Source organism: Phyllobates terribilis, unplaced genomic scaffold, assembly GCF_046119375.1.
Source record: "Phyllobates terribilis strain yellow unplaced genomic scaffold, ASM4611937v1 Scaffold_1__5_contigs__length_1240528914, whole genome shotgun sequence".
Taxonomy (NCBI): domain Eukaryota; kingdom Metazoa; phylum Chordata; class Amphibia; order Anura; family Dendrobatidae; genus Phyllobates; species Phyllobates terribilis.
In genome coordinates, this window is record NW_027362761.1 from 1,167,548,831 (window position 1) to 1,167,572,159 (window position 23,329).

Sequence of the window (23,329 nt, forward strand, 5' to 3'; positions counted from 1 at the left end):
GAGGCTATCCAGCTTTTCTCTAAAGTCATGCAGGGTATGTGACTCCCCTGAGTACTGGGGTAGCCAGGCTGCCCCCGGGATATAGGGCATGGTGAAAGGCATGACCGCAACAGCGGTGGCGCTGGCGGGGGTTGAAGCGGTGAAGCTCTCCTCCGTATCCGACATCCTTCTCCCCCCTAGTGGACCGTGGCCTACCTTGCGATGATCCTCTTCCGTAGGCCGCGGCTCCGCAGTGGATCGTCAGGGTTGAGGACCTTCCGTCGCGCTCCTGTGACGTCGGCGTCTGCTGGGCTCCTTCCAGGACCTTACGCAACGTCCGGACGTGAGGCGGGGCTTCAGTTCTCACGCGCTTTCGGAGTCCACGCCCCTCTTCTTCCCGCGCGGCGTCCTCAAGATGGCGTCCAATGGCGGGAAAACTCCACGTATGGCGGGAAGAAGGCCGAAGATGGCGCCGGATGGCGGGAAAACTCCACCGATGGCGGGAAGGAAGCGGAAGATGGCGCCGGATGGCGGGAATCTTCACCACAGGTAAGTTTGAACAGTCTTTTTCAGGCACGCAGTACCCGGTGGTTGCGGGCACGAAATCCTGCCGACTACGCCAAAAGTTGACGCGCCCCTGGGCCTGTGTCGCGCTGCGTTGCGCATGCGGGAGCTTACCCGGAGCCGGATCTCTTGAGGGTTGTAGTCTCGTGGCGGTGATCCGGTACGTGCCCAGGGAGTCAGACTAAGTGGCGCTGTATTAGCGGTAGATGTTGGACGACTACACCACCCGTTGAGTACAGCTAAGGAGCTGCTGCTGCAGGGCAGACCGCTGAGGCCGGTGGTAGGATTGTGCAGCGTGATAGTATAACCCCCAACGGGATGGGTATGGCCTCAGGGCAGCCGACGTGGATGATGGGGGTAGCAGGAACCACTCAGAGACGGTACGGTGTAGTTCAGGGTCTTTACTGGTGACAACGATAGACCCTCCCGGAGTACTGGCTAGCGATTGGGGCCTGGTCAGTCCTTGAGCAGATGGGATCTCCCCTGGCCAGGCGGAGTTGTAGGCCTCCCAAACTAACGATACTCTTCTGGCTACCTTGCTAGAAGCGGGTATAAGTAGCCCACGTCCCTGAGTGTACCGTGTGGTGCTCACCCGTATGGCCGGTGACTCGGGGCCTTCTAGTAGCTTCCGCTCCACGACGGCGGTGCTGGTCCCACGCATGTGACCGTGCCTTCGGGTTTCTGGGCCAGAGGACCTGCAATCCCCTGCCGGACGGTTTCTGCTGCTGGATAGGAGTTAGTCCCCACAGCCTCGGACTCCGGTGATAGCTTCTCAGTCAGGGCGAGCTCTGCAGCTGCCAGCCCCTGACTCCTTGTAGTACTGCTCCCACAGAGCTCCTGATGTTCTTTCCTATATCTGCTTCTCTTCTCTGTCTCTACTTCTTCTCTACTCACTAACCCTGCCTCAGCCCTAGGTTTATATAGGGGAAGTCCTTCCCCTCCCAGGACTGGGCAGGAGGTGTGGCATGCACAGGATCCCTGACCAAGAGACCTCCCACCTGCTCTCAGACATAACATTGCTGTTACTGTGGAAACCAGACCCCTGGGGTGCCACACATCTCATTCTCTGGAGCATCTGTCCTGTCCTGCATTACACTGACATCCCATTGGCTTGAATAGGCACTGTGTAATTCTTTATTTCTCCTGTGGTGGCGCTGTAGGGAAAATGAACACTTACTCCCTAAGATGACAGCTGATCGCTGGGAGTTCAAGTATGGTGACACTTTAAGATCAGCTTATTATCAATGAATCCTTCTAATGTAGGGTTCTAAATGATGAACCACGATAGAATTTTTCTTCTTATACTTTCCATATAACCTCTTCCTTACTGTGTTTGGCTTCTATCTCTCCTTAATATGAAATCACAGTAATGTTCTCTTCTACATCAGCTTGAAGATATTTTCTTGCATCCATTGATATGTTTGGCAATTAATGTATTGTTAATATTCTATCACTCGGTTATTTTCTTATTTTGTCATCATGTTACACTGCGCTACGTACTGACTAAGGAGAACACATTTCCAGTGCTGCAGTTTCTTCACGTTTGTCCAGTAAGAAAAAATTAATTCGCTTAGGTTGTTTAGATGTTTTCTATAATTGTTGCCATTATTACAGGGGGCTGTTTTCCCCTGTAACTGGGGCTTCAATGGATGCCCCAGTTACAGTGGGAAAAAAATGAACAATGAAATAAAAAATTATGATGATGGGGAACAAATTATGTAAAAAAAAAAAAAATCTTAAAAAAAAAGTAATGAAAAATAAAAAGCCCCAAGTTAAAAAATACGAAAAAAATCTACTTTTGTTAAATAAATGTTAACAAAATACATCTAACACAAAAAAAACTATACATGTTAGGTATCTACATGACCATGATAACCTGGAGGATTCATTCCAAAGGTTATTGGGGAAAAATGTGAATAGCAAAAAAAAAAAGTAGTTTTTTTCTATATTTGCTTTTCAAAAAAATGATATATATATTTTTTTACCCCAAAACAGGACTAAAAATATTAGCATTTGTCCTGTATAAAACAAAGCTTCATTGAGTCACATCAATTGGAAAAAAAATAATGGCTGCTAAAAAGCGGAAAGGTCTTCGATAATAGACATAGCCACAAGTAGAAATGCTCAGAGGTGGTCCGAGAGATCATCAATACTAAAGGCCCAGATAGGCCATCAATACTAAAGCCCCAGATAACTGTTTTCAGTAAAAGCGGCACAGCAGAGACCCTCCTAATTCTAGAGACCAATGGACCCCCCACTCAAAATCATAACGGAATTTAAAACCCAACGCTCACTTTTTGAATATTTTTCCTAGTTTAATACATACTTTTTGGAGAACGATCTATATCAACATTGTTAGAAAAAGTTCTCTTGATTGATGAGTTAACATTTTCACCACAATTCTTGGCTACTTTTTGGTTAACTTGAGCCTAATAATTTCCTTTTGATTCTTACTGGAGAAAAACTCTATTTATTATCCTGTGGTTACCCACAAAAATATTAAAAGAAAATCCGTTCAAGGAAAAATATTGTTTGTTCTGTGCACGGATTGGCACAAAGCCTTTTATAGAAAAAAAAGGAAAGATTTGGCTGATTAATATTCTACAAAACTTTTTTTTTTAAATTGCTCCATGTATGAAACATTGAGTGTACAGCTGCAGTTAGTGGAGGTGGCCATCCATTGAGCTCTGAGTGGCCACATTAATAACTAATTAGCCAAATATTTGGCTCTCGAGGCTACCAGTTTCTATCTATCTTGACGACTGGAAAATACCGGGTTGACTAGGTGGTTATCAGAGGCTGAAGCAGAATAGGGGATTCTTTAGTAGGATCTCAGCTCCTTATCAGTTCTGGATTCATAAAAGCTTTGATGAATCAGGGTGAATAAGAACAAAAAAATGTTGTCCACTTTGGATAATCTCTTTTTCTTTGAAGGTACACTGCTAATAAAATTTTCAGTCCTCACTTAGCGCCATGGTTCCTCCAACATTCCATGTGCTAAGTGTCCAACTGACGAACAGTACCACCACCATAGGGGAAAAAAGACTTTCGAGACCAAATAAGCCCTGAAAGAACTAGAAGAATTTTTTCAGGGGATTCTGACAACCATAGCTTTTATATTTAGAGCAATGAGTTCTGCTGGATATACCTTTCAACACTAACTATGGATCCTGAGATAGGCAGAAAACAATTGTTTGGATGGGGAGGGTTGAAATTAAGTCGTTCACTCAAGACTTGGCTGTTCAGGGGTTCTACCAAGTTCAGACGTTATCCCCTATCTTTAGGATAGAGGATAAAGAAAGATTTCTGGGGGTCCGACTGCTTGGACCCTCACTGCATTCGAGGTTCTGAAAAGTCCCATGTGAATGAAGCCATGGTTGATCATGTGCAACTCAGAACCATTCATACTTAATGGGTGTGCGGAAGACTAGCCACATGCGGTGCTCGCTATCTCCGGTCCCATAGACAATGAATGGAGTGGCACCGCCCATGATCAACCACTGCTCCATTCCCATGGGGGTCTCCAGAGTCCTAGCTCTCAGGATTGGTGGGGGTCCCAGCAGTCAGTCCTGTAGATAGGGGATAACTTCCAAACTTGGTACAAACTCTTTAAGCTTGCGAATCAATGAGTTTTTAGTAAAGGAACATGGACTCAGTTTTTCTGTTTTATTACCCAAACAATATTTTATAGGTAAACTCATTTATGCAGGTGACCATAGGCCAACATCAACTGAAAAATGGAGGCTTGGAAAAAGGAGACTATGCTGTAATGTCTACAGTCAGCCTTTGGCCAGATGAGAACAAATATGTATTTCTTGCACATAGTGGAAAGAGAACAATCAGACTAATCAACAGCCCTAGACATGTGGAAAGTCAACAAAGAATCCGTGCTGGGCACAAGAACTTGGAAATCATTATTCATTGTATATTTTTTGGTATTACTACTCAGTTATTTTGTGTACATTCTTTAGTGAATAAATGGCCAGGATAAGTACCTATGCAAAAATGGTTAACACAATACAGACAATGGCCTTTGGAAAAGAGGTTACAGTTAGAGATGAGTGGATCACTTTGCGCTACCCCGGTCCATTGGTCCACGTCAGTGCATTGCCCATGGACTGGAGCTATGCGAATTTCCTTACCCTCTGGGATCCTAGTCTCGGCTTATTGTTAGCTGGGCTGGTGATACGTCACCTGTATGCCGCACAGATGACTTCACGCCAGAACTGTGAATCAAGTGCCGCGCCAGGGAACCCGGAAGTTCACGCAGCTCCTGTCAATGACCAGAGAGCATGGACCTCAACCATGGATCAGGGTTGCCTAAAATGATCCGCTCATCTCTATCGATCAGATAAGGATGACATGATAAAAGCCCTTTAAGATGTTTAAAACGTTAAAACTTACTCTTTAATTATAGGTTCCATAAAATGTGATTATTGTATTATTATTAACAGCATTTTATTACAGTCTTTGTTTTATTGTTCTAGCATAATCACAAGATGTCCTTGAGTCAACATAAAAATGTAGAAAAGAAAATGTAGCACAGAAGGGACTTGTAAATCTTTCAGGTATTCGAGCGGTGGATGCAATTCTTGTCTAAGGAGCAATTCGATTTGTGTTCTTATGAAATAAGATGTTATTAAAAAATAAAGTGTTCAGGTAGAAGCACATCATGTATTCTTTGTCTCGTCTACCTTGGGTCAACTGACCTTTTAAGATACACAGTATTCAATCTTTTATCAGAGTTCTGCGGAACTGTGCTGCTTCTTGAAAACTGGTCAGAGGTTTCTCATAAGACAGAGACAAGTTTTGCAGTAGGTATTTGGTAGCTGGAGAAGTTTCTTCTTTGAAGAACATTTTAAGGAGCTCCTTCTGAGTAAAAAGGATGGAAATGCTGGTCTATCCAATGGGACAAGTCTAATGACCAATACCCTCTTTAAATGTAAAGACTCACTATAGCAATGTAACGTTTGGCAAAGGACCATAGGTACAATATGCTTAAATAGGTGGACTAGAGATGAGTGAATAAATTCAAGTGGAATTGAATTCTGCTCAAATTTTTTCAAAAATTTGCATTTGCCAAAATTTGCAGATTCAGCAAAATGGTGACTGCTGGCCATCACTTTTCTGAACTGGTTAAAGAATAAAAAATTCCCTATACTTACCTTACCCCATACTTCTCTGGCCCCTCCTTTCCTCACCGGCACTTGTCCAGTCTTCATCACATCTTCTGAACCCCGCCACAAGCATTGAAATCCCCCGATGTGACCTTTTGCACACTTGCCCAGAACTCTCATGGGTCTCATCAGAGCTGGTAGTCCCGACTGAGGGGTCGAGATTTCATGGCTCGTGACGGGAATCAGAAGATGGGCCGAGAACTGGACCAGTGAGTAGCTGAAAATGCATGCTTGTGATCCTTGGCCTGTGTAGACGTGGCAGTCATCATTTATGTGAGTCTAAAAATCATCATCGTCAACTGCATCATCCAGGGGTTGTCCACTTTTAGAAAAGTGAACCCCATATGATTCCTGTAACTTAAGGTAACAAAGCTAGATAGTATTTGTCATTCCCCGCTCCAACGATGGCTCCCTGCCGCTGCTCCGATCTCTTTGCTTTGCTGCACCGGTGACATTATGTTTACAGCTCAGATCACTGGTAAAGCCAATCTCTGAGCTCAGTGGCTAGTACTATCTACAATCGCTGAGCTCGGTGACTGATTGCAGCAGTGATGTGATGTCAAAGCTGCAGGGGCGTGGAGCAAGGGCTGAAACGGGGCAGACTAAAGGGGTTGTCCAATACTCAAGACAACCCCTTCTGAATCCCTATGTTTCCCCTCAGTAAAATAATAACAGCTATACTCTCCTCTAGTGCAGGTGCCAATCCAGAATGTAGGCACTGTTTTTTTCGGGGATCGCATGACATTTTTATGTCACATGATCCCTGAGACCAATCAGCGCTGGCTTCACTCTCCTCTCCTTTGGACAAATCAAGACATCCAGAGGAAATGAGAGCTGCTACTGCTCTAACCTCATCCGAATGTCAACTATGTCCGTAGGAGAGGAGAGTGCAGCCAGAACTGACTGGCCTCAGGGATCCCATGACATAATACTATAAACTGAGAAAATCAAATTGTCAATCTTTATGATTGGCATATGTAATTGTGTGCAGAATGAAAATTGATTTTTAAGATTGTTTCCCATCAAAATAATAATATAGACTAATAATCCATAATAAATATACAAAAATATGTAATAAAAATACAAAAAAAAGGGAAATAAAAATAACGAAGAAACAACTGGGTTCTGAACCATAAGCAGATTTTATGAAAGCTCCATATGGCACATTTTTATACACATCTTACTATACAAAAATGTATAATATACACTTTTACATGTCTAGATGCAAAAAAAATAAAAATAAAATAAAATGAAACAAAACATAAAGGGAGGAGATATTACAGAGATTATCAGACATTGAGCTTCATTACATATAATAGGAACATTCTAACATTTACAAAAAAAAAAATCTTTTTGCTATTACCAAAAATAAAATCTTATAAAAAGATATTTTTGCCCAGAAGTTGGGATTATTATTTTTAACTGTACAAACACACCTAACAAAATTAGATGAATATTTCCATGGTTTTTTTTAATAGTACATGTAGATTAAACTGTTGTAAAAATTTTTGCCTTCGCTTAGCTACCTATTCTTAGGCATTTTCTTTATTGATGCTAGTCATAGACATTGGCTAAAGATTTGAGCCACAAAATGTGATTTTTTTTTTTGAATATTTGATTAACTTTTTCGTTATCTTGATAGACTTAGTTGCATTTTTTTGGCCAGGTCATGAACATGTTTTTTTGTACCATGTACGTGAGGGATGATCTAAGAATAATTTAAGATTCCATCCCTGTGTTGCTCTAATACCACGACTAGCAACAAGTTTACTTTTAGGCTGTGTTCACATTATGTACTTCCGATGCATGCTTTTGTCATAATTTTCTGAAAAGTGTTTAAAAAAAAAAAAAAAGTTAAAGAACGCCTAAGGCTACGTTCACACATTGCTTTTTTATGAAAATTGAAAGCTGCGTTATATAGTACCAGTAAAAGCTGAGATTTCATAAATCTCATGCATATCCTTGTTTTTTTTTTCTTCCTTACTGAATTGGGAAAACAGCTGCATTTTTTACATAATTTTTTTCAGCGTTTATGCAGCGTTTTTTCACCCGTAGAAAGCAATGAAAAAATGAAGAAAAAAAAATTGCAAAAAAAAAAACGTAACAACGTTTTTGCGGCATACTTGGTGAATAAAACTAACTTTATTAATTATGTACTGTAGACAAAGCACCCAAAAAAAAACGCTGTAAAAAGAACCGAAACACCATGAAAAAACAGGTGCTTTGAACTCAGCGTTTTTTTTTCTGCTAAGAAAGCAGAAAATAACACAGCAAAAAAAGCTGCATGTGAACATAGCCTAAGACAGGCAGAAATATCATAAGGCACATAGGAAATATATATGACGTTTGGTTAGGCATGGGCTCTGGCATTTTCATCATTTCTTAATTTATATAAATTATTTTTTTTTAAATGTTTGATAGATTTACAATATTGTAAATATTTATGAAATATAATGATTGTTTGACTTCAGCATTGTCAAATTTCCTAATAGGGAGTAGAAAGTAACTGCAAATCTGGAGGACCCAGCAAATCCATGTAATGAAGGGACAGCTCATTGATTTCAATGTGCACCATGTAATACCTCATTTTTCCCTGTGGTGGCGCTGCAAGGAAACTTAACACTCGCTGACAGTTTATAACTGATCACCGGAGGTCCGAGCAGCGGGACATGTTGTATTCAGTTTATTTACTACAGTCTTGCTTTCTTTGATTTCTTAGCAACTTTGATCGAAATTCTTTATATCATGAAACTCTAAAAGGGCCACGGAATAGCAGACATGGGTTGTTTCTAACAGGTCCAATTTTTTTCAAATGGTCTACAACTCCACAATTTTTTTAAAGAAATGTATCAAAGTTGAACCAAAACTAAAATAGTTCTACGTCTTAAAATTTTCTACAGACCAAATTAGATAAAGAATTCCGGTTGTGTCGAAACTGGGAATGTCGGCCGGCAAAAATTTTTCACTGCTGAGTAAATCTGTTTTATTTCAATATTGAATTTTTTCTATTTTTTTTTTTTACCAGTTTATGAAATTTTGGTCACTAGTTGGCGCCATTTTAAATCAGATTTATTTTAATTTATCAAAATAATCCATATGAAAAAATATCTTTCGCTTTTACACCTTATTGAAATTAACCATGGAAATTTTTTATTCGAAAAAAAATAAAAGAAATAAATTAAAACTGGACATGATAAAATTGATAAAAGATAAAAATGCTTTTTAAACCAAATGTCTTATAAAGCTTTGATCTTAGGAATGAGGGGGATGTTCTGTACAAGATTGTCAAGAGAAGAGCAAAGTATGCAAAAATATCATTCTGAATTTGGGAACCATTTAACAATGGCAATAAGGGCAGTGTGCGGAATCTGACAACTAAAAAAAAAAGTAAGTGCCCCCGTGCCCTGTACCGAACTCTTTAAATGGCCGTTATAGGTTGCTACATAAGGGAAGTTTGGGAGTCACATTAGGAATAGGCATACAAAAAAAAAATAATAATAAAAATAATAAAAATTAACATTTTGTCGAAAATAATATTTTACATAGACATTTTTTTTTCTTTTTAACAAAATAAATTAAATATACATGGCTTTAGTTTAAAATCTATATAGAATTACACATTTTTCTATAGTCACGAAAATTGCTGTATAAAGTCTGTACTCGATATAGTCTTGATTATAAGGCATTTTTTTTCTCAGACGGTGAAATGTTATTGCTTTTATTAACTGTAACATATATTTTTTTCCCCGAAAATACTCTTTAAGAAAAAGTTTTAATCCACATTTTATCCTAAGCAGTTTTGATTTATTATTACTATTATTTAACGGCCTTCGGCTCGATCTCGAGCCATGGAGACTTGATGGATGAACGATCTGTAGGAACATCGATCTTGGGCATGCCTAGATAGTTCCACCAGGGTCTTCTCCGCCATTATCTTGATAGTAACAAGCCATCAGGTTGCTGGTCTTCCTCTTCGCCTTGTTCCTTCTATTCTTCCGACCATGATGTCCTTCTCCAGTCATTGCTCTCTTCGTATGTGTCCAAAGTTGGCAAGTCGGAGCTTGATGATCCTTTTCTTCAAGAGACATGTCTTAGGGAATCCATACTATAAGTCTTCCAGTTTCCGCTGTGCTTGATCTTCTATAGTAACCATGATGTCCATCAAGAAGACGTAGGTGAGACTTGACTACATGAAAGCAAGAACTTTGGAGAACATTAACTCACTCGAGAAGAAACTATTCTCTGCCGTTGAACATGCTAGCTCACGTCTAAAGCTAAAAAAAATACTGCCTTCATACAAGTCAGTCCATAGTTCGGTGGACCTTTCGCTAAGCCCAAACTTTGACCAGTACCTAAAGCTTGGTCAACCAAAAAAGGCACAAATGTGACAACTGAACTAGTGAGCTTGAGTGACGTTGAGTGGGATACGGCACCATTAAATGACCCACTCAATGGTGGAGCATGACGCTTCCGATAAAAATACAAAAACAAACAAAAACAGCAACAATGTCCCCGATTACTCGGAGATTCTACCATCCTTCATGAATCCATTAGTCATAACATTTTCATGTCTACTGGCAGTGTAGGCTGAACCAGGCAGTCTTTTTTAATTTGAGGTACCGCAGAAGAAGAAAAAGTTCTTTTGTGTCTAGCAATTAACACTGATAGTGAATATGTTGATGTTGGTGAACTTTGCCTTCGACATGAGAGTGCGTATGGGTATGGATGTCCGTGTAAATCTTTGGGTACATTTTTGATGCCACTCCGTTGGCCAAAATAGGTCCTTGGGGAAGTAAATGTTGCTGTTGAGCAACGTACTCCTCGTAGTTTATGGAGGAGATGCAGTCTTTGTCCACTATCTGTGGTATACAGACTCTTGGCTGCGGTCTATGTACGACGGCCGCACTTGGAGGAGAACATGGTTTCTTCTTTGTTTGGCAAAGCCATAGGAGAATAGTTCCGAATATGAAAACTGCTCCGGCTGGAACCCCAATAATTACAGGCCATGGAAGACTGCTGGGCGACATGCTCACAGGTGCTGTGGGAGGCTTTGGATCTGTAGATGGAGGAGAGAAGGAAAAAAAAAGTTTTAAAAAAATATATGGATGCATCTGATTAAAAGCAGAAAACGAAAAATGAAAAACAGATGTCAGGCAGAATGACCGACTACTAGTGCTCAACGGTTTTCTGATAACACAACATCTGCCAAGGAGCAACATGCGCCGCCAGCAAATGAGGCTTTGTTGTAGGTGTCTCATTAATGTCTTAAAGGACAAGCAAACAGTTAGCTTTTGTTCGGCGAGGATCTCCGAGGTTCTGTTTTATTTTGTCTTTTGTCTTATTGTAACAGAATAAACCTTCTCCGACCACATGTGGTTTCAAAAATACCATCGCTCAGCAGTGAGTCTGGCCGTCTGGAGCAGCTCCGATATAAGATGTGGTCAATTGTCACTAATACCTTTCTCTAATGTCAACAAGTCAATCATTTCAACTATGCCATTGGTTTGCGAAAAGTTTCGCATGGCAGATTCCGCCACGCCAGACGATATGATGCTCATCTGGGTCTTTCAGATACAATAGCAGATAATTGTCCGTTCATTGTATTGCACGGCACAGTTGTTCTTCCCTATGCAATTTCAGTCCTAATGCTCATGTATGGAGCCATAATAGGGGGGCTAAAGGCTTTTATTGGGGTCCTACAGTACCTCTGTATGCCTCATATTTCATACATTATGCCATGTTTAGGATTCACTGTTTTTAGGCTGTGTGCCCATGATGCGTTTTTCAACCGTTTCTGCGGTGGCAATTCCGCTACAGAAACGCTTAAAAAACACTTGGTAGAAGGTCTGTCATGTTTCCCAATGATAATCCGCATGTGCTGTGCACATGATGCGGAAATTTCCGCTGCGGATTATCATTGCGGAAAAATATGCAGCACTGCCAATTATTTTACGGAAGTGCTGCGTTTTCGCCGCCATTGACTTGCATTGGAACGCATGATATCCGCATCACTGGATCTGTACATGCGCATTCCATGCATTTCAATGTGCGGATGGTACCCGGGTGTGGAGGACAGGAGACTCTCCTCCGGACCCGGGTACCATAGAACCTGTAAAAAAAAGAATAAAATAAAAAATAAATATTATACTTACCTTCTGATGGCCCCCAGGGTCTTTGTCTTGGCTTGCCGGCAGATCGCGGTGGACTCAAGTACCTGCCATGATGTCATTTAGTCATGTGACGGGTCACGCGACCGCTGACGTCGGCAGGTCCTTTAGTGTACCGCGAGCTACCGGCAATAAAGACACCGGGGGCCATCAGAAGGTAAGTATGATATTTATTTTTTATCATTCTTTCGGTCACACTATATATGCCGGCTGCATGGATTTATATAGTGTGACCAAGTTGTCAAGCACTTTCCAAGTGATGCTAAAATCGCTTGTCAACCCGCATGTGGAAATGCATGTGTAGAACGCTTCACATCCGCATGTCCCTGGCAGGAAAAACGCATGTACAATCCGCATGTACAATCCGCATGTACAATCCGCATGCGTTTTTTCTGCCAGGGAGATGCAGAAAGGCTCAGGAAAAATCCAGAGCATTTCTGCATCGTGGGCACATAGACTGAGGGTATCATTGCTTCAATGTACTAAGCCCCATATGACGGCACAAGGATTCTATATAGCACCATGCTGCTCATGTCATGTGCATGAGGCCTTAGTCTAGACCATACATGTCAAACTCTGGCCAGTGGGCCAAATCTGGCCCGCAGGGTGGTTATATTTTGCCCGCTACACCAGAACCACCACTCCTATATGGGGCCATTATTCTGTATGGAGGACTGTGTGGAGCCCATTATTTTGTATGGAGGACTATGTGGGGCCCATTATTCTGTATGGAGGACTTTGTGGGGCCCATTATACTGTTTATTGGTTGGCCCGGGACTTTGTCCAAGTTTTTCATTTTGGCCCTTTGTGTGGTTGAGTTTGACATCTCTGCTCTAGACTATAGGACAGCTGTCAAGGCTGTATTTTGAATGGAAGCCACTATAAAAGCTTGAGCAGAGATTATTAGTGCAGACTCTTCCAGCAATAGATAAAATGGGGGATCCATAAATGATAATGGACATAACATATCTATAAATATTTTATCTATTTCCGGGAGGGTCTGCTCAGCACTAATAAGCTCTGCTCAAACTAAATATATTTATATTATCACATATTATTTAAATCTTGTTTTTGTGTTACATGTATTTTTTTTTTACTATTTGGTAATTTTTTTTTTATATAAATCTAAATCTTTTGTATTACAAAACGACAGTTACTCTTTAAAGCTATATTTAGTATACAGATGGGTCACATGTCTGACAGCTGTTTGGTCACATTTGACAAAGGGGTGGAGTTTATATACTTTCTGTGTATAAGGCTGCCAGAATTTATTTATATATATATATATATATACACACATTGCCAATAGGTTTGGGTATTATGGGCATTATATGGGACACCGTAGACAGCAGCTGTTTTGTGGGTGCAGAGGTCATGGCAATCTCCCAATTAGTCCATGGATGGTTGCCGCTACAGTGTCTATATAAAATCACCATTAGAATAATTGTTTTTACAAAATATTGTTTCATCTTACCTGGTAATACGGTCAAAAATGCAATTTTAAAGCTGTATCCCATTGTGTTGGCGCCAAGGCAAATATACATCCCAGCATCCTCTTCTTTTGCCCGTGTTATGATGAGTTTATTTAAGTAAGAACCGTCAGGCCGAGACCAAACATCTCCATTAGGGAGGACGATAAATTTCTGGCCGCCGAAATCGATGGTGGAATTGTACTTGCTCTCGGAGCCGTATTCGACCCTCTTCAACCACTGGATCACCGGCTTGACATCACTACGGACTTTACACTGGAAGGAAGTGGTGCCTCCGAAATCCACGGTGGTGTTGACTGGGTGGTTGCCCGTCAGTATGGGTTTAGATTTTGTTCTCTCTGATGAAGGAAAGAAAACAATTTGTTATATTCACTGTATTATGGTGAAGCATGACCACTTAAAGGGCACGTCCATATGTAGTGGCTTTTGCTTCCTATATTACCCCTGATACAAAAAAAGATGTTGTAAAATTTAAAATCTGCATTGCAGAAAATGGATGAGATGAGTTAGAATCTACAGCAATTCTGACTAATTATGTGATCAGTTTCACAGCAGGCAGTAAAGTGGCATTGCTGTTTGAGTAAATGCTTTATGAGGACATCTAGTGGCCAATAAGAAAACTGTAATACATTACATAAATTATAACTTTTCCAAAAAAAAAGTAAAGCTGACCCTTAGCAAAATAATAATTGTGTTCCCCCCAAAATACTTTCCCTTCTGATGGAATATAATTACATTTCTTAGTTTTTGTACTTTGTACTTTTGTACTACAGGGGACTTTTTGATTTAACTTTTTTTTTATTTAAAGGAGAAATGTTTCTAAATCTGAAACCAATATTTTCCACCCAGTTCACGATTGTATCAGACATGCATTTTAAAAAATATATGATTTTTTTTCATGGTTTTAATATATTGATTCACAGATGTCAAGCAAAGTATCTGGCAGGCTCCCTGGTAGGAGGACTAGTCTTATCTTGGCCAATGTCAAGAGTTTTCCACCTCGTAAAAGTTTTCATTTTTTACTAGCTGCTCTTTGTTATTTTGTTATACCTTCTATTACTATATTGCAGCCTGTTGACACCCAGCCAAGAGGTCTCAGGGAGCCGATACAAGTTGTTAGGTACACTGTTAGACCTGGTATGGTAGAATGTATTATATCCTGGGTTCTGATACAAGGAAAATGCCAGATCTGACATGGGGATGAGGGTTGATTCATTTTCCTGTCTGTGCTCCTGGTTTTAGTGTAAACACATGTTTTTAGTGTCTCTACACAGCTGAATGGTGATTACTACCAGATGTCTCCTCCTTTCTTAGTTGAGAGCACCAAGCTGGCCAGCTCATGTGCTTCTCATCACTGCCGATACGGAAGAGAGAAGAAAGGTGCCAAGAAAATCCTACTGATAACATCATCGCTATGGCAGGAATGGTACTTACGGATAACTTCTACTTTGTAGGTTGCGTTGATCTGTCCGACCCTGTTGAACACTTGACACGTGTACTTGCCGCTGTCTTCTGGCTTCAGGTTCTTCAGATTGAGCGTCCACTTCTTCTTTTTGTTCTCGCCAATTTCCTGAGTGGTCAGAGGCTTGTTGTCCTTGAGCCAGGTGATCTCTGGCCTGGGGTTCCCACTGGCAATGCATTTTAGACGAACGGAACTACCCACTGGGCGGGCAATGACTCTTTTCCTCATTTTTGCCGGTTGGGTAAAGCGAGGTCGGACTGAGAAGAAGACAAAGATGACTCTAATAAATATTTACATTATAAGTAAGAAAATTAAGATTCAACTAAGTATTACTCCCTCTGGCCGTTTGTACACTATGAAGATACCCAGAACGCCAACTGAATGTGGTCATCAGGTCCCAAAAGATTTGGGGCACTGGGCAAAAAACCTCAAGTTATATGTCTTTGGTGCCCAGTGTTACCATTCCCAAGAAACTGGGATGTCCACGAGGTGTCTCCTTCTGTCAGGTCCTTAAAAATTCTACTACCTTCAATGCCCAATCATTACAGCTCCCATGGAAAGGCAAATCTTCAATGTGTGTAAACTTGGTGGCAACAGTGGTCATGGTGGTGACATTCAACTTCGCAGAAACATGGCAGAAGAAGACCACTGAGTAATTAGCACTTCACAAAAGTTTAGGCCTGTCATAGTGACATGTTAGAATTTTTTGATCAGTGGAGGTCTAAGGTGCTGAGATCACCACCCATTCCTTCAGCTGTGATCTTCTTGGGTTGATGGGGTCATTGGTATAAGGGTTCATTGAAGTCTATGAGTCCATTCACAGCTAACTCCATCTCTTTGAGAAGACCTGAGCAGCGCCAATCCTAACCATAGGGGCACAGTGCTCAACTGAGTTCTTCTGACATTTCGTTTCAGTGACTGGTGGGGGATTCTCAGCACTTGGACCTCCAGACCAAAACTTTGGACATGTCACTATGGAACAACAATTTTATCTTAACCTTTTGTCCTTAGTTTATGGTGAAATGTCTTATAAAGAGGTTTGACTCATCTATAGACATCCTCGCTCAATCAGATGATCGTTGTGGTCTGGGTACGAGAACCCACAGTCAATAGGTGAACAGCCAAAGTTAACTGGGAAACTTCCATGCAGGTAATGGTCGTTGATGGTATACATGGACAACTCTTGTCCTACAATGAGCCTCTCCATCCTGACTCATAGAAGGGCATCCAAAAATTAGAACCTCCCTCTTAGTTATCCATAAGCTCCAATGGAGGACATGGGTTCTCTCGTAATAAATCAGCAATTCATTAGGGCAAAAAAAGATTTTGGATGATGAATAACACCCATGAATATGTCCACCCAAGAGCAGAGGTATTTATAAATAAGTCAAATATGGATTAATGAGGCTCTTGAGCCCGGCTGTCAGACGTCGTAGTCAGCACATTTGTTACAATAACATAGCTTATGCTGTTTACTTGTCAATTGGGTTTTTCACATTTTTTTTTTTTTTTTGCAGACAGATTTCCATTGCTTGTACTGAAATACTTGTCAAAGTCAACGTCAAACATATGCTGCAAACATCCCTTCATATATACAGAGAAAGGCCACATTCAGAGGCGGTGACATCGCTCTACTCATTGCTCCTTACATCCCCACAGTACAGAAGCCAACTGACCTTCGCGGCAGAAAAATAAATGTTTTTTGGGGGGAAAAACTGATTGGTTTTTAAGAGATGGACAGAATCAAAGGGACATTCATATAAGGAAAATTCCTTCCAAGACTGGAGCTATTGAACATCAAGGCACGATTAAAAAAAAATGAATCGAAAATTGACCAAAAAAAAATTACCAGAATATCAGATATTCTAGATTAAAAGATACTCGATCTAATTCTATCACTCTTCTAATTCGTCAGTAAACCGTACAAAAACGGAACATGCGTTTTTAAATTCCATACCATTGACTTCTATGGCATAAAAACTAAAGTTTATGGAACATACTGCATATTATAATAAAAAAAAAAGAATGCACATATGTAAAAAAAAATAACATTTAAATACAAAATATAAATGTTGATTTAAAAACTATTTAAAGAGTACCTAAACTCTTTAAACTTTTTTTTTAACAAATTTGTTTAATAAGGAAAGTTCTGAAACTTTGAAAATTACTTTATTAAGGGAAAAATTGCAAGTAAGTGGTTCCCAAACACCGGCTTTTGTCAAGTTTATTCAGCCTTTAGCTGCACTGATATCAGTGCATGGTCCTTTGGAGTACAGATGATGGCAGTGATAAGTCAGCACATCAGTCTCACTATCTTTGGGGATAAAACAGCTGCAGGGGATTGTTCTGATAACCACAACACTCAGAGGAGGAGACAAGAGCTGACCCATCACTGCCATCATCTGTACTCCAAATGAGTGTGTGCTGATATCAATGCGGACTGGAAAAAAAACGGGGTTTGGAAGCGAACTTATACCACCGATTTTGAGAATGTGGATATGAAGTTTCCCATTAGAATGAAGAAAAAGCTGCGCATGCGCACCACCACTCCATTCGTTGCTTATGGGATGCGGTGCGCATGCGCGGTCACTTCTAATTTCATGAGGAGCACTTCAGAACCCCATTCTCTGGATCGTGGGGATTCCATCAGAAGGATACCCAACGTTTAACAATTTATCACCTATAACTAAAAAAGGCAATTACCATTAAATTCCAGATTAAACATCATTTTCGTGTATATTCTAATCACCTCCCCACACCCCAAAAAAAAAAAAATTTCCAGCTCACCCCATTGCTTGTTTGAGAACTCTTCTAAATCCGGATTACGCCCACCAGGAGGATGGTTGGGTTTTCCAGCAGTGGAATCATCTGAAAAATAAAAAAATATAAATATTTAAATTTCACATAATTTTAAATTGATAACAGAATTCTACTGGTCGCCCATGGAAACAGACTACAGTTTAGCTTCACCTCGTTGTCAGACATGTGACCTAACTGCTAAGCTCCACCTGTGTAACTGTCGCTTCAGTCTCCACAATGCACTGCTCGCTGCTATCAGGAAAACCATCAGATTTATATACAAAAAAAAACATATAAATAAGTAAAAAAAATGTACTAAATTATCAATTTGACTCTTTTTTTTTTTTTAAGATTATTGTACAAAAGTGGAGTTTCCCTTTCAATCAAAATTTTACTAAATTGTATAATATCATTAAATTTTTTAAAAATAATATATGGTAATTCCAAGTCTGTCCCTATTAAATTAAATCATTATTTGTGAGCTAATCAGAATCAAATCAATAATAGAAACTAAAAGGGAGGTTACCCAACTTTTCCCCAGACACTAGGTGACATATAACTCCCCAGTCACACTTCAGACTATTCTCTTTCCTTGGTGTCAGTCTTCACTTTCTGTTCTCGCATTCTATTCATGAACAACGAATCTCAGAAAATATCTTATAAAATAAAAAAGGTGCAGCATTTTATGGATCGTACTTGTAGGAAGGAAGTTTTTTTCCTCCTGAGAATTGACTGGAAAGGAGAGCTACCCGCATTCCTAATATAACGCCTCCGCTGATTAAACCCATGGAGGGTCGCGTGCAATGTGACGTTTCAATCTCACGTCTTTATTATGCCAGACGAGGGGTTAGGAGAAGAGGGGTTACATGTAGCTTACCACCGTCCTCCCCCCACCGCGCACTTGTGTGACAAGAGTGCCCACCACTGACATATACTTCCAGCATGTGACTGGCATTCCCCAACTACCACTTGAGCGGCTGCCAAGCCTTTGATGTGATCCGCAAGGCTCGAAATCTATTTGATCCTTTGAAGATGTCGCTTCCCCGCTCCTTGTTATCCTGCCAAATATTAGAAACCTGCACTTACTGACAAAACACAGTCCGTTAAACCGGCGAGCAGCGGCTTGGAGGGGCGCTGTGCCCACTCTGCAAATAGCTTGATTGAAGCCGGTGCCAGCTGTGAGCTGCCACCGCTCCCCGACGGGACAAAGCCCGGCACCATCACAGGGATCTAGTTGCCTCCTTTTTTTTCTTACATTCACAAAGACTTGCAATGCTCTGTTTAATATTTGCTGGGATTGTGCTGGTCCTTAAAGGGCCATACACTACAGTTCTTAAAGGGCCATACACTACAGTTCTTAAAGGGGTTGTTCAATTTAGAAAACCCATTTTAATATATCCTATTCGGGAAGTCTGAGTTAATAGAGGGGGGTCCTCTGTTCAGGATACTCATCTCTTTACCTGTAAGAGCGTCTCTCTCTTCTACATAACATTGATTTGAATAGCCACTGTGTAATACTTAAGTTTCTCCTGTGGTGGCGCTGCAGTGAAATTAAACAGATGTTCCCACTGTAGCTGATTAATGATTTGTTCAAGAGACCTTTTTAATAAGCAGTACTTGTACAAAGAAGAGAATACCTTTAACGCAGACCTAATATTTGCCCTTAATATGATTTTTCTTTACCTGGTGTAAATGCCGCTGTTCTCCTGAATCCGGCGATGTTTTTCTTTTGTTCCTGCGCCTCTCCGTTACTGAGATACGGCCTCTTTTTTCATGCATAGAAATCTAGTCTTGTTAGCCAAGTGGGTGTGACATTCAAATTGTCCCGGTTGGTGTCACACCCAGTTGGCTAAAATATAACATTTATATACAGAGAACAGGAGGCCATATCTCAGGAACAGAGAGGAGCAGGAACAAAAGAAAAACATTGCCGGATTCAGGAGAACAGCGGCATTTACACCAGGTAAAAAAAAAATACAGATTTATGGCAAGTGACAGGATGTTACCAGGACATATTTTGAGGAAGTCTCTGAATCTTATGAGTAACTGACAATTGAATATTAGATCACAGGTAAAATAATAGGGAAATCAAAAAAATGTAACCTGTCGATGGTGTAAGAAAGGAAGAGAATATGGCACCTGGGGAATTAAACTGCAAATATTGGATCCTTAATCCTGGTTGTAACTATGGGGCCGGAGATGAGGTGCGAGAAGGACAAGCCCTGTCCCTATATTTTATTAGGAAATATGGTCGTCAAAGTGAACTGTCCCCCACACTGGACCAGGAGTCAGGGTGAGCCGAGGGGCAATACCTGAAAAGGCCTGTGTGTTAGGGTGGCGCTGTTCCTGAAATAAAAAATGTGATCAGAACAATATAAGGATCAGTTAATAATAACTGGGTCACCACCATGCATCCCTTAGGGTAATATGTTGGCAAAATTTTGGTGAAATCAGGACCCCAGTCTTCATTAATTGATCCTACAAATCTTCTCCTTTTCGGCAGTATAATAGGCACCTGTTCTTGGACGCCTCATTTTTGTCCAAAAAATCAGAAGTCCATGTTCTGAATTGGCGCCAAAGAAAATGTTAATAACAAGTCTGATAGAAAGAAATCACATCCGGTGGAAATTTCTATCTTTACTTCTGTGACAGGTCCTGTTCACGTAGTGTGTAACATCCGACCCACCGAAAACTCGTGCTGCTAGGACACACCGTTCCATTGGCATTCCGAAAACTTACAGATGTAGCAGAGCTGAGTTTCTCAAGTGCTGTAGTGCGGGACTTGACATAATAAGTAAGGCTGGGTTGATTAGATTTAGTGCAAATGAGTTTTTTTTCAGATGTAGCAGAGCTGACTTTGCGGTTTTGTTTTTTTCTTACTTGGATTCGCCTGTTTTTATTTTCGGAGAAAGTTTAGTCTATCCAGATGTTTTAAGTTAAATCATCATTTGCGACTTTTTCAAAATCTTATTAACGTTTTTGCACAATCGTACTCCAGTGCCCTAATGGAGTACAAAATCTGTCAAACTTTTTACTGTGAGGTCGAGTTCCCTGGTGCAAATACGCTGCTTTTTTTTTGTTTGGATTATTGCATTTTTTGCTGATTTTTTATGCTTTTCGCTTTCTTGATTTATTTTTTTATGCATTTTACAAGCGTTTTTTTCAGGCATCCCATAGGAAAAAAATACAAAAACACAGCAAAAACTGCACATTTCATCAGCGCCTTTAAACCCACAGCGGGCGTGAATTTTAATGAAGTTGTACCCACTTTGCTTAAACTACGTTCCCACTATTGAGTTTTTGATGTTGCAGATTTTCTGCACCCATTAAGTAAAATAGGTTATTTACATTTTTTTTGAAAATACGCAGCGTCAAAAATTCACCAAAAACTCATCGTGGGAACGGTGGATTTTCTACACACACACAAAAAAAACCCCTCCCAACAATTACACTAGGTGGGAACATGGCAGATAAAAGCAGAAAAACCCCAAAAAATAAAAAGCCTCTTAGAATTTGCGCTGGCTCATCAAACACCGTTTTGATAAATTTGGAGACAAGATGGATTTCAGTTTATAAATCGGCACCAAATATGTTATGCGTGAACACATTAAGGAGTCATTAGGCTTTATATACCTAAAAATGGGAAAAAAATCGCTTAAAATGACAATGTCAGCTCTGCTACATCTGTACAAGGTTCCAAACCTGAATAAGAACTCGCCCCCTGCACAGTAATTACCACCACCTAATGGCACTTACATGGGACTACTGTTCCTTGCAGATTCCTTAATTTGTCGCCAGCTACTGCTCCGACCTGAAAGCCACATCTGTAGCGTTTGATGTCGGAGGCCCTAAAAGTCCAATTTCACAGGAGATCCAGCTTTGCATAAATAAACAGAGTGACCCCTGATCCTAAATCCTGAGACCAGAGACCACATCAAAGAGAAAGGGTTGGGAGGGTAATGAAGCCGCCCGGTGGTACGCAGCCCCCAACTCCACACTTGTGGAAGGACAAGGGGGTGAATTGGGAATAAAAGCCAAAAAAAGGAAGATAGAGGAGGTAGTGAAATGAAGGGGAAAGTGATGTAATCCCGTCATGAGACAGAATGAGGGAACGTCTTCAGAAGAAAAGCCGGGACCTCATTACAGCCCTCTCCACCATGGGACAAAGGCGACAAACACTTGTGGACTCGGATTCTTCAGCTGCTATGGTTGAAGGAGTTTTCTTTATTTATTTTTTTCCCCCATAGTAAACTATCATCTAGTTCGGAAATTTGAAGAAGTTTGGTGACAACCTCCACACCGGCTGCCCACCGGATGGGAGGGTTTGATTCACAGGTCTAAAACCAGTACCTCCCATTGTAAAAAGTTGTAACGAGGACGGCTATGGTCAAAGCCCCGATTCAAATGGGAACTTTTCTACTTCATATTTAGGGGAAAAAGCAATTTTTTTTGGCAGAAAAATTTTTGAAAAAAAGTTCACATTTACCCATTTTGTTTTGACTAAAGAAGACAAGATCACCTAAACATACAGTATACATTTATGATAAATAACGAAAAGAAATCCAAAAAGGCTGACATCAAAGCCAACAGAATTTGTTAATTTGAAAAGGTTAAAAAGATGCTGAAAAATTAAATTTTTCTTTTGCCAACAACTAAGGTGCCCATTATTGTGCAAAGAGTCTGATGGGCCAATGTGTAGACCGGTCTGACTGGCAAATAGTTTTCTAAATTGGGACCGCAAATGAGAATACTGACTGCACCAATAAGAGCTGACAGTAAAGCAACCACATACACCTTAGATCAGGGGTTTCAAACACGCGGCCCGAGGGGCGCATGCGGCCCCTGAGGTTGCTTAATGTGGCCCGCAGGCTCCGGAGCCCCCGTAATGATTGCAGCTGGTCCTGAGGGCCGCCAAAGTCAGTGATTATTTTCAGTTGAATGTTCTACAAGTTAGGGACCTGCATGGGCCATTACTACAAGATGAGGACCAGGATGGACATATTACTACAAGATGAGGACCAGGATGGGCCATTACTACAAGATGAGGACCAGGATGGGCACATTACTACAAGATGGGGACCAGGATGAGCACATTACTACAAGATGAGGACCAGGATGGGCCATTACTACAAGATGAGGACCAGGATGGGCACATTACTACAAGATGAGGACCAGGATGAGGCATTACTACAAGATGGGGACCAAGATGGAGGACATTACTACAAGATGGGGACCAGAATAGGCACATTAGTACAAGATGGGTACCATGATGGGCACATTACTACAAGATGGGGACCAGGATGTGCACATTACTACAAGATGAAGACCAAGATGGTAGACATTACTACAAGATGCGGACAAGGATGGGAACATTACCACGAGATGGGGAAACTCCTACAAGAGGGAGACATTACTATACGAAGTTGGTCAGAATTACTACATGGTGCAAATTATAAGAAAAAAAAATCACTGTATGTGGCCAATTAGGGGACACAAAAAGGAAATAAAAGTTGTAAAAACTGTAAAACTGTACCATAGACCATAAAATGAATGCCATGTAAAAGAATAAAATAAAAAAAGCCAAAAATGTTCAAAAAATTATCCAAAAGGTGAATAGAAAAAACAATATGATATCATTAAAAATTTCATATCATCCTGCAAAGAATGCTGCCCTTCAAAGTCACATTTTTT

General features: G+C 40.6%; 1 protein-coding gene across 1 annotated transcript in view; it reads right to left on the minus strand.

Moving 5' to 3' along the window:
- Positions 1-6,843: 6,843 nt before the first annotated feature.
- FGFRL1 (fibroblast growth factor receptor like 1) overlaps positions 6,844-23,329 on the minus strand; it is a 190,218-nt gene continuing 173,732 nt past the window's right edge. The window contains exons 4-7 of the mRNA XM_073649123.1: positions 17,627-17,707; positions 14,812-15,096; positions 13,362-13,715; positions 6,844-10,776 (exon numbers count right to left, since the gene is read on the minus strand). Coding sequence (XP_073505224.1) covers positions 10,376-10,776; positions 13,362-13,715; positions 14,812-15,096; positions 17,627-17,707 — 1,121 coding nt within the window. The 3' untranslated portion in view covers positions 6,844-10,375. The remainder of the gene's footprint in view (positions 10,777-13,361; positions 13,716-14,811; positions 15,097-17,626; positions 17,708-23,329) is intronic.